Genomic DNA, 16,492 nt, shown 5'->3' with positions numbered 1-16,492 from the left:
GAGAAAGAGAAAAGAAAACAGGGAAGAAAAGAGCGTGGAGGAAGAGAGAGGAAAAGGGGAAATAAAAAGGAAAAAGGGAGCAGGAAAATGAGGGCGCACTGGTTTGCGGATGAGCAGACCGACAGCAGCCACAGCGCGGAGCCGCCGGCGCCCACTGGTCCTCGGCGCTGCCAATCCGGGGTGTAATCCTGTAGGAATTTCTCCCGGGTTTATCTGGGAGTCACACTGCCGCCTCCTCTCCCCCAGTCGCCCGGTGGAGCCCGGAGTAGCAGGCTCGGGTGGGAGGAGGGAGGGAGCCGCCGGAGGAAAAGAGGAGGAGGAGGCGGAGGAGGCGGAGGACCCGGGGAGGGAGGCGGCGGCGCGGGAGGAGGAGGAGGGGCGCAGCCGGGGAGCCACTAGCCCCGCTCGGACGCGCTTCTCTCCAGATACTCCCGGAGCTCCAGCCGCGCGGATCGCGCGCCCCCACCGCTCTGCCCCCAAACTTCTGCTGCAGCTCCATTTCAAGCCATCGAATTTATTCCTTAAAATCAGAAACTGAACCGCGACACGGGGAAGGAGTCCGTGGAGGAGTAAAACCACAGCAGAGCAAGAAGAGCTCCAGCGAGCAGCCTCCCCGGAGCCCCAACTCCGTGTCGGGAGTGCAGAAACCAACAAGTGAGAAGGCGCCACGTTCCCCGGGCGCAGCCGCGGGCGGCGGGAGCAGGCGCAGGAGGAGGAAGCGAGCGCCCCCGAGCCCCCAGCCCGAGCCCCCGAGCCCGAGCCGCAGTCGCTGCGGTCACCCCGCTCGGGATTCCTCTGCGCGTGCCGCGCCGAGCGCTAGGCAGGAGGCTTCGTTTCACCCTCGTTGCGAGCAAGCGGCGGCTGGGAGCAGCCGGTCCCTGGGGAATATGCGGTGCGCGTGGATCCTGCTCACCTTGGGCTTGGTGGCCTGCGTGTCGGCGGAGTCGGTGAGTGGGCCAGGCGGGGGACGTGCGCGCTGTTTAGGGTGCTCGAAGCCACGAGAGGAGCCCGTGGCGCCAGCGGGGGACCGAGGAGCGCCACCTGGGGGACCCCCTCCCACGGCACTCAGCCCCTGGGAATCCGCCGGGACAAATGCGCTCACTCTTCCACCCCTTTCCCCCTTCCCTTCCGCAGAAAATTGCTGCTCGCTGGAATTGCCCCCAGCAGTCCCCAGGGATGGGGGCAGGAGAATTAGTTTTGCGTAAACCGCAGAGGCCCCTGAAGTCACTCCCAACTTCTTCGCCCTAGCGGTCGGGGGTGGGGGGGTCTTGCAGCGTGGCCCGGGAAGGATGGAGGGGAAAGGGTGGCCGGAGAGGGAGCCCGTGTGGGGCCCGCGAGGGAACTGCTCCGCTCTCCGAGACCCAGGGATGACCTGGAAACTTTGGGGACCCTTCGTCCGCACACCATCCTTCCACGTCAGCTTTCCCAGTCGACTGAATGCACATTCTGGGGAAATGGGGCCCAGATTTGAGAGATTCGCGAGTGTCCGGAGAGAAAAGTTTGCAAAAGTTCTTTTGTTTGATGCTCCCTGTGGCCGGGGTGAGGTAGCCGACACGGCGTGGAAACGTAGCCCGCGGTCCCTGAGGGCGGTGCGCGGGGTGCGCGGAACGTGCGGGAAAATGCCGGAGCGCCCGCCGCTGAATCCCAGTCCTGCGGCTGCCCCTCCGGGGTGAGAGGCAAAGGGCGGCCCGCGGGGCCCTGGGGGCCGGAGGACATTTTAATACGGGAGTGCGGCGGGCAGGGCCAGGCGGGTGCGTGTGACCCTGCGCTCGGCCTCGGGCCGCCGGGCCACTAGAGGACGGAGGCTTCCCTCCCGCCACGTTCGTCCCCTCGGGCCCCGGCGGGGCGCTCCTTGGCCCGGAGGAGTCTCTCCTCGGGCGGGGCCGGCTGCGGGAACCCAGCTTCCCTCCCCCGCCCTGGCAGTGAGAACTTGATTTTTCCTTTGGGTCGCGTTTCTGGGGCCAGAGCTTGTTTCCCTGCGTCGCCCAATGAGCGCCCTCTAAAGGGAACTGCCTCCCGGGCCTCCTTTCGTCCGCGGCTGCCCCTACCTGGTCGCCGGCAGCTCTGTGCGGCCAGGTGGAAGCCCCAGCACCCCGGATTCCGTCTGCAGCCTCGGTGCCCTCTGGGGTCTGGGTTAGGGAGTTCGGCTGTTTCTGCCCCTCTGGTTCCCCATGCCCCTCCCTCTGCCACCTAATAACGTGTCCATTGCTAATCAGTTGAACTGTCTCTTCCAAGACAAATTATATTATCTTTAGGTGGTGTGAGTTCCCCCCTGCCTTTTTTTTAGTTGAGGCAAATTTAGGATTGGGAACCCTCTTTGGCAGTGAGTAACAGATGGGCATTTTTAGTCAGTGTGGGAGTCTGTGTGTGCTAGCAGGTGCCCATACGTGGCTTGAGGTTGTTGGAAAGCACATAGAATTGGAAACTGTACAGACTAGGTGAGTATTTGGATGCTCAGGCTGTAAAATAGACCTTCCAGCCTTATCAGTATTTATTTCTCTTTGGCAAATGATGGTTTAATCCGTTGGGATTAGTAATCTACCAGCCAGTTTATGAATTTTGGCTTGTTGGACACAGAAAGAGAGCGATTCTGTGTTTATTTCAGAAAAACATTATTGCTCATCTTGTTGCAAAACAGGGCAAAGGAACAACTTTTATCTAATAAATTTCAGGAGAAGCTTGCCTAAAAAAATGTGTAGGGTTAAGGAGGACTATCCCCCCCCCCCCAGTCTTGTTGTTGGGGGATTTGCTAGGAAATGTTACTGTGTTGGTATTCTGGAGAAAGATTCTATCTTCTGCCCCTCTGGGTTTTTGCATAAATCTGACAGTGCTGCTTAAGGAAATTTTTTGGCTGAAGTATACCTGTCCTGCCTGGTGACATCTTTCCCATGAAATGTGTATCTTTGGGCTTCTGATATTTCTCACTTCAAACCAGAATTGGATGCTTTCCGAGTGAACTGCTTCATTGTGGTAGACACTGTTTTTGGAAATTGGAATATGATTCAAAAGGGTGATTAGATATTTTGAAAATGTCAACTTGGAGACTCTTGCAGAGAGCCTTTGTTAGGCAGTGAGTCAGTCTTTCTCAGCAGAAGCTGTTTCAAGGCCCAGGACGGCCAACAGTCCATTTAAATTGCTTTTCAGTTTCTATTTGTTTCATGCATAGCAGCATAAATATACTTGAAGTTGAAAGGCTTAATTTTTAAAAATTTAGCCCTTATAGAATATTATTTCCAGTACTTTGCATTTTAATTTGAAGATGGCAACTGTTTCCTGGGGTTAGAAGTGTAGTGATCTGTGTTTAAAGCCTCTCTTTAAAAGGAAGAAAGGAAAAATGCCTACAGTTAGTGGATTCTTGAGTTTTATACTTAGCTCTGGGTTTGAAAAAAAGAGATTCTCAGGGACTGAGGCTCAAAGCTGCCTGTGAAAAGGAACTGGTAGCCTTTATAGATGCTGTAGACAGCAGGGAAAGCCTGTTCCTAGTGATCCATTCATACTTTCCACTGGCAAGTTAGGACTTTTCGCTGCGGGAGCACCGGGCAAGGGGAAAGACCGACTGAGTGTGGCAGTAGTGATATGTTGCTGGTTTCCTATCCATTTTTTACGTGACTGTTTATCTTTAGAAATAATATATTGCAGACTGCTGTAAACACATAATTTGAACTGGAAATATGTTTAAGAAAAGGAAGCGTTTTGAACTAGAGGAATTTTATAAACATACTTAGATGTCTGTGAATTAAAAGAAAACTGTCAAGTCATTTGAACCCATGCATTATCTCTTGGTATGTTATGAAAGGCAGCTCTGGAAAGTTTGCATTAGAAGGGGTAGTAAAACTGAAATCATATAACCTTTTGCAGTTTTTAAAAAAATATAGTTTGGAGGCCAGGGCTGGTGGTTCATGCCTACAATCCTAGCATTTTGGGAGGCCCAGGCAAGAGGAGTGCTTGAGGCCAGGAGTTCAAGACCAGCCTGAGCAACATAGTGCGACCTCCTCTCTACAAAAAATAGAAAAATTAGCCAGGTGTGGTGGTGCATACCTGTAGTCCCAGCTACTTGGGTGGCTGAGTCCAGAGGCTTGCTTGAGCCCAGGAGTTCAAGGTTGCAATGAGATATGATGACGCCACTGCACTCTAGCCTGAGCAACAGAGTGAGACCCTATCTCAAAAAAAAAATTTATGTATATACTTTGGCGTTTGTAGTAATGAAATTACCTTTGATGGGGAATTTTATAGGAATAGTGGCTCTCTCTTAGTTGGATATTAGCAGTACACAGACATCATTTAAGAAGGAAAGATTTTATAAGGTCAGGCTTGCAGAACATGATGTCCAAGAAGGAGTTTGAACATGCCTTTCAACTCCTGTTTCTGGGACCTGGTATTATCTAGTTTTGATGGTATCCACCATTCAAAGGGCAGGCTGTTGGGGACTGTATAACATGATCATTCAAATGGCACCATGGATAATCATTAGTTTGGAAAGGATTTCAAAAGGTGAGCTAGTTTTTCCCTTGGCAAAACTAGTTTTCAAGTCCCCAGAGACATGATTGGCCAACTAGAGGTGGTTTGGAGTCTCCTTAGGTTGGCAAGGCCCTTGAGGCTGACCCAGCCACCCAGAGCCTGAACAGTTCTGTCATTAAGGTTTATAGAGAGTCTACTCAAGCCACTGTGCCATTGGCATGTCTGCTGGCAGTGATCCAGTGGGGCCTGTGAGAAATGCCATATGAGCTTAGTTCTCACTAGATTGTCCTTTCTCCATTGCCAAAAATCAAACTAAGAGATCTCGCCATCCTTTTCTTCTTCCCAAGTCAGAAGACCTGCCATTCATGCCACCGTCAACAGTGTATTCCAGTAGTTCAAAATCACCTAATTATTTCATTGACTAGAAGCCAAAATAAAGCCTTAGAGAAAAGTCAGAAGTAATGAAGAAGAGCCTTTGCTGAAAACAAGCTACTCTTATCTAACTTTTTTAGTCAACTGTGCCGGTAGTGTTATTTTATTTTATTTTATTTTATTTTATTTTATTTTATTTTATTTTATTATTTTATCTGTCATGAGACAGTACTGTTGTTTTAATTCTGGTCTTTTGGATTTGAATCTTGAAGAAATCCTTGACTCATTCATCTTTGTTGACTTCCACATCCAGCCTCTAAATGCACCTGTGCGTTCATTCCACAAATATTTATTTAGCACCTACTAGGTGCTTGGGATAAAGCAGTGAGCAAGGCAGGCAAATCCACCCTGCCTTGTTAGGCTTGCATTCTGGTGATCTAGATAGCTTTCCCTTCAGTTTTTCCTTTTCTTGGGGACTTGCCAGCTTGTGCCTCTATGTCAATAGCCTTGTAGTTGTCATTCCTGGCCCAGAAGCTTGCCTGCTTTGTCCTCTGCTACTTTGATCATGTTGCCCGTGGTCCAGAAAGCACCGTGTATCCTTGTTATCCTGGTGTGGAGTCAGTATGCCTCTGCCAGATTTGTAACTGCTCCTTAATAGTGCTCCTTCCTAGTTATCCCTTTGGTCACTCTCTATCATGTCTCCCAGCCCCAGCTGACTGGTGTCATTGTCATGAACACTCCTGGTCATAGCCACCTCTTCATTGTTTCTCCTTTTAAATCCTGTTGTTAAATCCAAGCTCCAAATAGCTTTTCATGGCTGATCCAGCCCTGTTTTTTTAATCCTGTAAATAGGCAGACTGATGATCAGAGTCACTGGAAGTATGTAAAAATACAGATTTCAAGCCTCATCATAGACCTGCACAATCTGTAGCCTGAATGGGGGTGGGAATGTGGGGGAATCTGCATTTTTATAAAGCATCTAAGATGATTCTAACGAATCAACCACATTTGGGAATCACTGGTCTAGAGCATAGTGTTACCCCTTAAGTTTGTGCTATTGTGTATTACTGCTAGGGCCTCAGCAGTAGCTAGGCTGAGGGCAAAAAGGGCTTGGGCTTGGGAGGTAGACAAATCTGGGTTCAAATGCTGGTAATCTACCACATAATGTGTCAGAACTTGGGTAAGATACTAAAGCTCTGAGTCACTTAAAAAATGTGTGTGTGTGTGTAAATTGGACCTAAAAATGCCTTTATAACATGACTGTTGTGAAATTAAATTGAGGGAGCCTATGAATGGTGTTTGAGACACAGAAGGTACTAAATGTTTTTTTTTCTTCCTTTCCCCTCTTAGCCTCTGTTTTTTGGTGATGAAATGAGGGAGCTGTATAAGATGTGGTTTAAGGCCTCTTACTCCTCTTATATTCTAGAGAGGTCAGTTTTCTCTGGCATCAAGATTGACGCTGAGGGAAGGGACCGTGTTTCCACGGCCTTGGCCCCAGTGCAGTGCTGAGCTCAGGTTGGGAGCTGGGTGAACACCTGTTGACGCAGGTGCCCATGGGCTGGGGCAGTCCAGGGTGGGCCGGCACTCCTGCGGAAGCTCAGTTTTGTGTTGAAGACCACCGAAGGCGGTATGTATGGTCTAGAGTCCGCAGAATACACCAGCCCCCAGTGAACCTGGGCTAGTTTGCCAGTTTTGACACCTCTGGAACACAGTCTCATCAACATTGCAGGGTTGGTGTGAAAAGTAAACAAGACGTTGATAGAAAGTCCCAGCACATCAGCAGTGCACACTCTTGCTTTCTCCTGTTTCCTGCAGCTGGGTTGAGATTCCAGCCCATTGGAAAGAGAGCGTTAGTCCTGCATCACATGCTGGAGTGCCGCTGGTCGTCTAGAATGGGTGGCAGCGGTGTTGAGTGAATGTTGGGGCACTGGGGGCAGAGAAAGGGAGTATTTGTATTTTTTAAGGCAGAAATGCGTGAAATTTCTCCTTTTAGTCATTTGAGCTTCAGGTCTTACTCTTAAAAATTTCAATTGCATTTTGATAAGTCTGTTTCTAGGGCAGCATTAGCTTTAGCAACAAGGCTAGAGGGGTGATTCTGCTTCTGAATAGGAAAGAACACTGTTGAAATAGAATTGTGAATGTCTGTTTTTCTTGAGTATCTCAAAGAATTGGGGGGACTGAGAGAAGCCTTTAAGTCTTTGGAGAGTTCCCATTTGAATTTCACGTCAGTGAAGTGAGGCCATCTAGCACGCAGCCAGTGATGTGATAGCCAATCCATGGTCTTGGACTCCAAGCTATAGAAATGCATTATTAAAGACAAGATACGTTTTCACATTTTTTCCTCTATCATTGAATCTATTTCGTGAAAAATATCACAAAGATGCAGTAAAACATGCCCTTTTATGAAGCTTTTCTTGTTTCTGTTTTTGAGACAGGGTCTCACTCTGTTGCCCAGGCTTGAGTGCAGTGGTGTGATCATAGCTCACTGTACCCTTGAATCCCTGGATGCAAGCAATCCTCCCACCTCAGCTTTCTGAGTAGTTGGAGTACAGGCGAGCACCACCATGCCCACCTAATTTTTTTATTTTTTGTAGAAATGAGGTTTCGCTGTGTTGTCCAGGCTGGTCTCAAACTCCTGGCTTTGAGTGATCCTCCCACCTTGGCCTCTTAAAGTGCTAGGATTATAGATGTGAGCCGCCTGTACCTGGCCCTACAAAGCATTTTGATGTTTATTTTTCTTTCCTTATGATTATACAGGTATGTTGAATACAAGTAGTACTGATATTTAAGGAGTATGTGCAATTAATAGAATTGAGTCTCATGGTAAGAATGACACATGAAACAAGATACACAATTATTAAAGGAAAATTGTTTTTTCAAGCTCTAAAAAAGGAAAAGTTAAATATGTATTTTTGTGTAACTTATTGTTAAATATAAATACAGTAGAATAAATGTACAGCATTTTATGTCAAGGCAAAAGTGTGATTTTACACATATAATTAACTGTCTTAACACTTTTGGGAACTCAGTTTCCCCATCTCTAAAATGATGGAGTTGAACTAGAGGAACTTTCTGTCTTTAATATTTACTTTTTCTGTGCTTCAGAGTATGGTTGGAGAAATGTTAAGATTAACCTCATCAATAAGTAATTTATTAAGCCCTTGTCAAATACTTCTGATTTTATTATAGAAGCAAGAAATTCATTCACATTACAGAAAGGCAAATCATTTCTAAATGCTGATGGTAACTTGTTTCCCTGAACTGAATATTCATCGTGTACTAGGATTATATACATTGTTCTGAATATTCACGATCTAATGTCTAGTGTTTTCCCATATATTTTCTGATATAAGCCACTGTAGCTTCAAGAACAGTTGATGTGGTGCAATTCACTTCCACTATAGAGAGAAGACAACATGACTTGTTGATGTCATTGGGGGTGCTTTTTAAGGCATCAGTCTCATGAAGCATCTCAGGCTCCTCATTTGGTTTCTGGCCTGGACCTCCATTTCCAGAGCGGAGGTTTTAACTGGTGCCTTCCATTTGGTTCCTCTCCAGAGCACTGGAGCCTGGTCTGAGTGCTGTGGAGCCCAGTGTCTAAATCAGCAGGGACTATGGTAGTGTTGTCTAGGTTTGAACATACTTACTGTGTAACCTTGGGCAGCTTTGTTTCTTAACCTTTCTGGGCTCAGTTGTCTCATAGGTAAAATGGAATATCCTAAAATAAGTTCTTAGGTAGAATTATGTAAGACAAAATGGCTAGCACAATGGCATATCCCTGCTCTGTGTCACATGTTAGTTATAGTTCCTGGATTTCTGCTTCCGTAAAAGAGTAGAGGCTTGGCACACACAGTAATCTGATGAGCTCCAGCCCTGAGGGTGGTTTAGGATGTGTATGATAGAGCCTGCTTAGTCATATCTGGAGCTTTCTACCCTGCTTTGAGGTAGACCAGCTCTCTGTTCAGATATCGGACATATGTTTGTAGTCAGCTTTTCTCGAAAAATGGGTGATGTGAGAAAATACGCCATTTATTATTTCTGGCTGATGAAAGGTTCCTTACAGGGACAGGACAAATCTGTAAATGTTAAGATGTGAAAAGCTCATCTTTTCCAGTAATTTTCTCTCTACAAATCTGTCCAAAGGAAATAATCATAGCCAGATAAACAGTGTTTATAAATGTATTTATTGAAGCCTAACTTAATGATAGTTAAAAAAAAAAGGGGGGGAAACAACCTGAGTGTACAAGAATAGAATAATGGTTAAATAAAAGCTTCTAATTCGTACATTAAATATCATATAGCTATTAAAAATGTATTTGAAAGATATTTATAACTTGAAAATGCTTTATAACAGACAAAATGTTGGATATAAAACTATAGTAAGACCTTGGTTATATTGAAAAAATTTATGTATATATGTATATATAAATATAAAAATAAAGGTAATACGTATATACAAACCTGCACCTGTGATAGAATTGTGTAGAACTAAATACACACACAAACACACACATGAATACAAATTAAACTGGAGAAACATAAGAATAAGATTGGTGGATTGTATCAGTGCCACTATCCTGGTTTTGATATTTGCTATAGTTTTATAAAATGTTGCCATTGGGGGATATTAGGTAAAGGTTACAAGAGATCTCTCTATATCATTTCTTACAACTGCATGTGAATCTACAATTACCTCTATAAAAATTTCAATTAAAAAATGGCACCTGAGCTAGATGGTTTTACAAATAAGTTCTGCTGATCCATCAAGGAGCAGGTAATTGTTGTTCCAGAGCTTAGAGAATGATAGAAGGCTATTCCTTTCCATTTTATGAGGTTAGCATCACTCTATGTCAAAACCAGACAAAAAGAGAACAAAAACCAAATCTATAGGACAGTTTCATTTATCATAGATGTCAAAATGTTAAATATAGAGTATTATCAAATTGAATGCAGTAGCTTATTAAAAGAATAATAATAAGTCCTTTATCCAAGGAATGCTTTAACATCAGAAAAGCAATACAATTATTAACAGTTGAAGGGAGATAATAATATGATTATCTCAAAAGCTACAGGAAAATCATCTGATGAAAGTGTTAATATAAAGGTCCCTAAATTCTGGTTAACTGAAGTTTTGCTATATTAGGGTTAGTACATCTGTGCTGGTGACTCAATTCACTTGACATGTTTAGGAACCAATAGGCCACTGTTTACCGAGTTGTTAGGCAACAGTCTCTAGTTGCATGGGTGACAGGTGTGTGACAGCCCAATAAAGTATGTGTTATAACATATATAGATTCCAGTTCACATGGAGTTGTAGTTCTAGTGTTGCCAAGGTTCAGTTTTGTGCTCTCCCAAATTAAGATAATGCGGGAGATGTCTTCAATATTTCACAATTAGGTAAATTGGGGTTCAGTTTCTGGTATTACCACTTAAAAGGCATGTGGCCTTGGGGAAGTTTCTTGTCATTTCCAAACTTGTTTCTTCAAACCTGGGGATTATAGTATTTTGCTTTTTGGTTATGTTAAAGATTAGCCTCAGTAATGACTAAGAACATCTAACAAAAAGCCTGACCCATTGTAGGTGTTTTAAACATATTTGTTTCTCTTTTCTTTTAGCTTTAAGCTTTGGGATTCTGGAATATATTATGTGTGTGTGTGTGTGTGTGTGTGTGTGTGTGTATAAAATATGTATGCATATGTTTTGTGTTTCTCACTTGCATTCTGACCCTTGACACCAAGGGACATGTATTTTAGGACCAGTTTATTTTTTAACCAGGCAAGGTGTGATGCTGAATTATACTTTTTCTTTCCCGCATAACCCACATTTCCTGGAGGTTACACTTAACTAAAACTTGCATACAAGTTGGAAATTTAGGTAAGACTGGAAAATCTATGGTAGTACTTGGGATTGTAATTATAAAATGCTTAAAGAATGGTAGCATTAGAACCTTAAATGGTGAATGCTAATCTAAGTTTACTAATGAATTCAAATCTTAACTTTATGTATGTCCCACTTCTGAATTCATTTAGGTAAGAGTGGTGTTTTGATTTGATTGTATTAGATTTGATTATATTTTGTAAAAGTTATCCTGATTAGTTATTGAATTAAGTTTTATGTTTGGTAAGTCAGTTAATAGTTGACACATTACTATATACCTACAGAGGACAAAGCTCCTTGCTGTTCTCTCATGTTAAAAAAATTATGGCATAGTACCTACCTTCAAGCAACTATTATCAATCTTTTGATTACTTAGGGTAATTGAAGATGTTTTGGGCCCACATTTAACATATGCATTATATATAAAGGATGTGTTGGTTTTTGCCTGAATCTAGTTGTTCATATCTGCAATCAAAACTGCCCAAAAGAACTACAACCAAGGAGGATAAGAAGAGCCGCTTGTAGAAGACAAGTCACTGCTTTCCTGGAAAAACAAAGACAAAATCTTCCTGGAAATGGCACAGTGTGTTAGAGAAAAATCAGAATTCTATGGATGACTTGAAAACATTCAGTTTTCGTATTTTTCTCTTTTTCCCCATCTGTGCGTCCCAAGGAAAGACTTCCGAATAGTAAAATGTACAAAATGTACAAAGAGCAAGTAATCGTTTAGTAACTGAATAATCTATTGATGTTTATATTAGGGGAGAAAGAAACCTTACATTTCTAGTCTGATTCTCCATATTCTGTAAAAGCTTTGGGCTCTTAAAAGTGAGAACCAGATCTTATGTGTTCAGTTAAGATCAAACAGTCTTAGCTGAGGAATGAAAGAAGTGTAAAAGTGTTGGGACAATTCTCATTGTATTCTTTTGGATTCAGCTTTTTCAGGCCTCCTAACAATAGATTTTAGAGCTAGAATTGACTTAAAAAATTTTTTTTTATTTCAGCATATCACGGGGTACAAATGTTTAGGTTAGGTTCGCAACGGTCTGGGAGATGGACACGCTAGAATTGACTTTTAAAAGGAAACACATCCAGAGAGGTTAAGCAGTTTGTCCAAAATCACACAGCTAATTACCAGCAGAGTTATAAGTTGAGCTTACGCTATCTCTGATGTATTAGTGTATTTTCTGACCATAAAACATTCCTTTTCTGGGTCCTTCTTCTCCCTCATTCCCCACGTTAATGATTAGCACCTAATGCACTTATTTCTGGCACATGTTTGATGAATAAACGAAGTACCAGATGGAGCATACAATATATGTTACACACTAACATCAATATGGTCATGTGTTTAGAACAAAATGAATAATTTAAGGTAATGTTCAGATCATTTCATTTCTCTGTTTCCAGCAAAACTGTGCTCCAGCTAATTCCTTTACTTGTTCATGAACCCTCTGGCTAATTATGGGAGGAGAGCTGAGATCGCTGGGATTTGGGAGACGCAGAGAGATCAGGGACTGAAATAAAGTTGATTTGTAAATCTTAGGAAGATTGTGGAGACTTGTAGGCAGAAAAGGAGATAAAAAGCTTCCTGGAGATAAGAATCAGGACTAGAAGCAAAATCCTCAGAAATTAATACCGCATTTTCTGGGAGGAGAAAGGCTGCTATTGTAGATTGAGGGAAAAAGAGCATTCCTTGGATTTTTATACTAAAAATATGTCAGTGCCTTCCAGGAGGAGAGTCTGGAGCACTTGTGGCTCAGGTAGAAGTGCTTTTTTGTCCAGTTCTTTTGCCAGTGTTGGATGTAGGTTAATCTTTTCTCCCAAAAGTTTCCTCTTGAATACTGCTTTTATAAATCTTAGCATAACAAAAATATTTGAGTCAAGCTTTTTCAGAAAAATAAGTCTATGGAATGAAATTTTTAAGAAAAGAATTTTATTAAAAGGCAATAATATTAAAAATTACCACACTGCTTCTCCTACTATGTACATAGAACTATGTTAGGCATTTTCCATTCATTATCTATAATTGTCTCACAACTGCTAGACGGCATTACTTGCCAAGGCTGCATTTTATGTAGCCCAGCACAAGTTAGATCGTCAGTTTTTCTAGCTTTAAATAGTCCTGCCATGATACTATAATCTTTCAAGAGAGCAGTGAAAGTGTTTAATACAGTCTAATGGGTTCAGCCCCAAATAATGAAGTGTCAGACTCTTACTTTGCATTGGTTGAGCATAATACTCTAGGTTACTCATATTCTGATTTCTTTACCAACATTTAGCATATTGCTTTGATGGTTTCTGTCTACAAGCTTCAGTCTGGTAATGGGAGAACTAACGGGTAGAATTAATGGGAACCTTTTTAAATCCCAGCTCTCCCAGTTTCAGGCTGTATGACTTGGGAAGGTTATTAATACTTAATCTCTCTATGCCTCAATTTTCCCATCTGCAAAAAGGAGGTTAGTTATAGTAGCCACCTCATGGAGATGCTGTGCGTGTTAATGAGGTAACAGGTGTCAGCACTTAGAAGACTGCCCAGTATAGAGCCTGCAGCATAGTCTCAGTGTTGGCGATGACTGGAATGGATGGCTAATTAGATGTGCTGATCAAAAAAGACAGGGTAGTCTTTCGAGATTTTGAACTTGAGAAAGAAAAAAGAGTGATGGTGCCACTGACCGGATAGGAAAGTCAGAAAGAGAGGCTGAATTTTTCTGTTCTTTTCTTCATTTCTTTTTGTGGCTGTTGTGTTTTGGTAAAAGGAGGAAGCATTTCAGCCTCTCTGACTTTCTCATCTGGAAAGTGAAAGGCATGTTCTAGATCAGTGGTTCTCGACCCTTGCTGCAGATTATATTCACCTGGGAGCTTTTAAACAGCTGTTCCTGCCTCGGCCTGGCCCCACCTCAGGCTATTAAATCAGAATCTGTGGGGTTGGGGGCCAGTTGGCTGTAAAAGCGCCACTGCTCTTAGATGACTTCTTGGTCTTCTTCAGCTTAGAGGGCTGTCTATGTCTAGCAGGTAAGATTTTGTATTCCTAAAGCATCTCTCTGCTGCTTGTGGCCAAGCCCCATGGAATGAGTTGGCTTTATAGGACTCATTTGCTGCCTGTCACAGTCTAAACTGAGTAGAATTGGGAAATGTTTTCTCCTTTCCGGCTTCTTCATTTTACCCTACTCTCCAACCTTTTTTCTGCTGGGTCTTGCTTTTTGGATAATTATTTTGGTGGATTATGATACATTTGAGAGCTCTTCAGACAGAAGACTGTATTCTATAAGTTTATCTGAGGGTGTGTTAAAAAAAAACATGGAAACATTTCCCTTTCCGAAGGAAAACTTTCTTTAGTGGAACAAAGGATACTTGTCCTCTTGGTCTGGTTGCAGGAAAGCATGTTTGGTCAGCCTATTAGATTTGCCTGAGTTCATGCTTTGAACAGAGAAATTGTGTTTTACTGATTGGAAATGTATTCTAGGACTAGTCTGAATTTGCTGATCATGTATAGGCCATACACGTGTCTTAATGATGGCTCTCTTATCATATCTGCACTTAAATTCGACAATTTGGACCTGGTTCAAGTTGCATTAATTCCATGGAGCTGTATTGTTTCCGGCTGAAGTAGGAAGAGAGTGCTTTAAGCTGTCCTGTGAACAGGACGTCTGAGTTGTATTTAGTTCATGCTTAAGCAAAAAAGCAGCAGCCCATTGCCTAATCTATTCATAGTTTACTTTGTTCAGATATCTAATTTGGGAGCATGTTTGCCTTCACTCAACTCTAAAACACATGATTTTCCATCTATTGAATAAAGGAGGCTATCTTTAATTGACTCAGGGAACAAAGCCTTGTTTAAGAATTCTGGATTTCCCAAAGCTTTTTAAAAGTTACTCCGCAGGATAACATTAAAATGGTGACCCTTTAGAAACTGCTACTCAACATGTATCTGTCCTACGATAGAGTAGGAAGAGGGATTATTCTGAGAAAATTGTTAAAATCAACCATTTACTATGATTCATAGGCTTTTAAATCCCCCAAATCTATAATATCTGGAATAAAATTCAACATCACTGTTTACCATTTTGGTGATGATAGGGTTAAATGTGTCTTTACAAAGTATTAAGCATGCACATAGACTGATCTTAGAAATTAAGGGAATAGAAATGTGAAACCTCTCCCCTCCTCTCCCTGTCAGGAGGGTACCCTTGGTAGATAAATATTCCAGAGTATTGATATAATACAATTAGGAGATAGAAGTGTGTTTTCTCTGTGGAAATTGAGGTCTATTCCAAGGAGTCATTAATTCTAGCATCAGGCCAGTGGTTCTCAAAGTGTAGCCTGATCAGCATCTTCTGTATCACCTAGAAACTTGTTAGAAATGAAGATTTGGGGCCTCAAAAATTCTGCTGGTGGGGCTCTGCAATCTTGAGTTTTGAAAAGCCCTCCAGGGGATTCTTTTGCATGCTACAGTTTGAGAACCACTAAGCCATGTTTCTCATCTCTGACAGCACAGGCACTATTAAATCAGAGTCCCTGGTTGTGGAGCCCAGATGTCAGTATTTTTATTTTTTAAGCTGCTTTGGTAATTCTCACACGCAGTCAGGCTTGGAGGCCGCTGCTCTAAGATGTTGCTACTTAAAATGTGGGCCCCAGACCTGCAGCGTGGACGTCACGTGGCAGCTCATTAGAAATCCAGCATCTCAGGCCCCACTCAAGACTTACTGAATCATAATTTGCATTTTACCAAGATGTGACTCATAAGCACATTAAAGTTTGTGAAACACCGATTTATAGAAATAGTGAGTTTCCTGACCTCTTAGAAGTCAGTCCATAGAATGCCCTTAATTTAAAAGTTTTGTGAACAGCTGATTTGGCTTCTGCCTGGTGGTGACTCAGGGAAACAACCTTCGGGGGAAAAGGGGTGGCTCCGATAGCTAAAGCTTGGAAGGACCCAAGATCATTTGGCATGACAACAGCCCCCGTAAGATACCATCAAGTGAGTGATGGCAGCCAAGACCCTTATAGGTCCCAGTAACAAAAATCCCAACTTAAATTGGCTTAAGCAATAAAAAGAAACTTTTTGGCTCAGATAGTGGAGAAGTTCAGGAGTAGATCTGTCTTTAGGTCTGGCTGCATCAAAGGGGTTATGTGATTTTTATCAGGCCTCAGGTTTTATATAACTCTCAGTTCAATCCTTCTTTGTTAAATTCACTTCCAGACCTTATAGAGTGAAGGTAACAGTTGTTATTAAAAGGAGATCCCCGAACCTAGTGGCTTACAATAGCTTTTTCTTAGACATAACAGTCCCAAGCCAGGACTGGTGGGATACCCCTGACATGCTCACATGCAGCTCTTACCTGTCAGTCCACGGTGGCTTGTCCACCCTTACTGTCCTCCAGTCAGGAAAAAGAGACAGGGAGGGAACATATCCACTCCCTTTAAGGCCATAACCCCCAAGTGTAACACCTCACTTTCAGGTACATCCCACTGATCAGAACATAGTCATGTGGTCACACAAGATGCCAGGCAGGCTGGGGAATGTCTCTACGTGGGTGGGATGTGCCCAGTGAAAATCTGGGGAAGTTGTATTTACTAAAAAGGGAAGATTTTTAGATATTGATGACAGCCAGGAGAGACCTCTACCCTGGTTGTGGCAAGATGGAGTCTGGCAACTCCAGGTTAACAGCCTGTCTTCTCAGCAGTTTCAGTAGGAAGAGCTTCTCTTTTCCAGCTATGCCAGTAAGAGTTTCAGAATAGCTTCCTAGTTTCTAGGAACTGCAGGTGGGTGGAAGAAGCATCA

The 16,492-nt window shown here is 43.0% G+C and overlaps 1 protein-coding gene across 1 annotated transcript in view; it reads left to right on the top strand.

Annotated features, from left to right (window-relative positions):
* Positions 1–227: 227 nt before the first annotated feature.
* SDC2 (syndecan 2) overlaps positions 228–16,492 on the top strand; it is a 101,427-nt gene continuing 85,162 nt past the window's right edge. Inside the window, exon 1 of the mRNA XM_045561803.1 lies at positions 228–947. Coding sequence (XP_045417759.1) covers positions 888–947 — 60 coding nt within the window. The 5' untranslated portion in view covers positions 228–887. The remainder of the gene's footprint in view (positions 948–16,492) is intronic.

This window comes from Lemur catta, chromosome 9, assembly GCF_020740605.2.
Source record: "Lemur catta isolate mLemCat1 chromosome 9, mLemCat1.pri, whole genome shotgun sequence".
Lineage (NCBI taxonomy): Eukaryota > Metazoa > Chordata > Mammalia > Primates > Lemuridae > Lemur > Lemur catta.
Note: the sequence above shows the minus strand (reverse complement) of the source record. Positions and strands in the feature narration are given on the sequence as shown.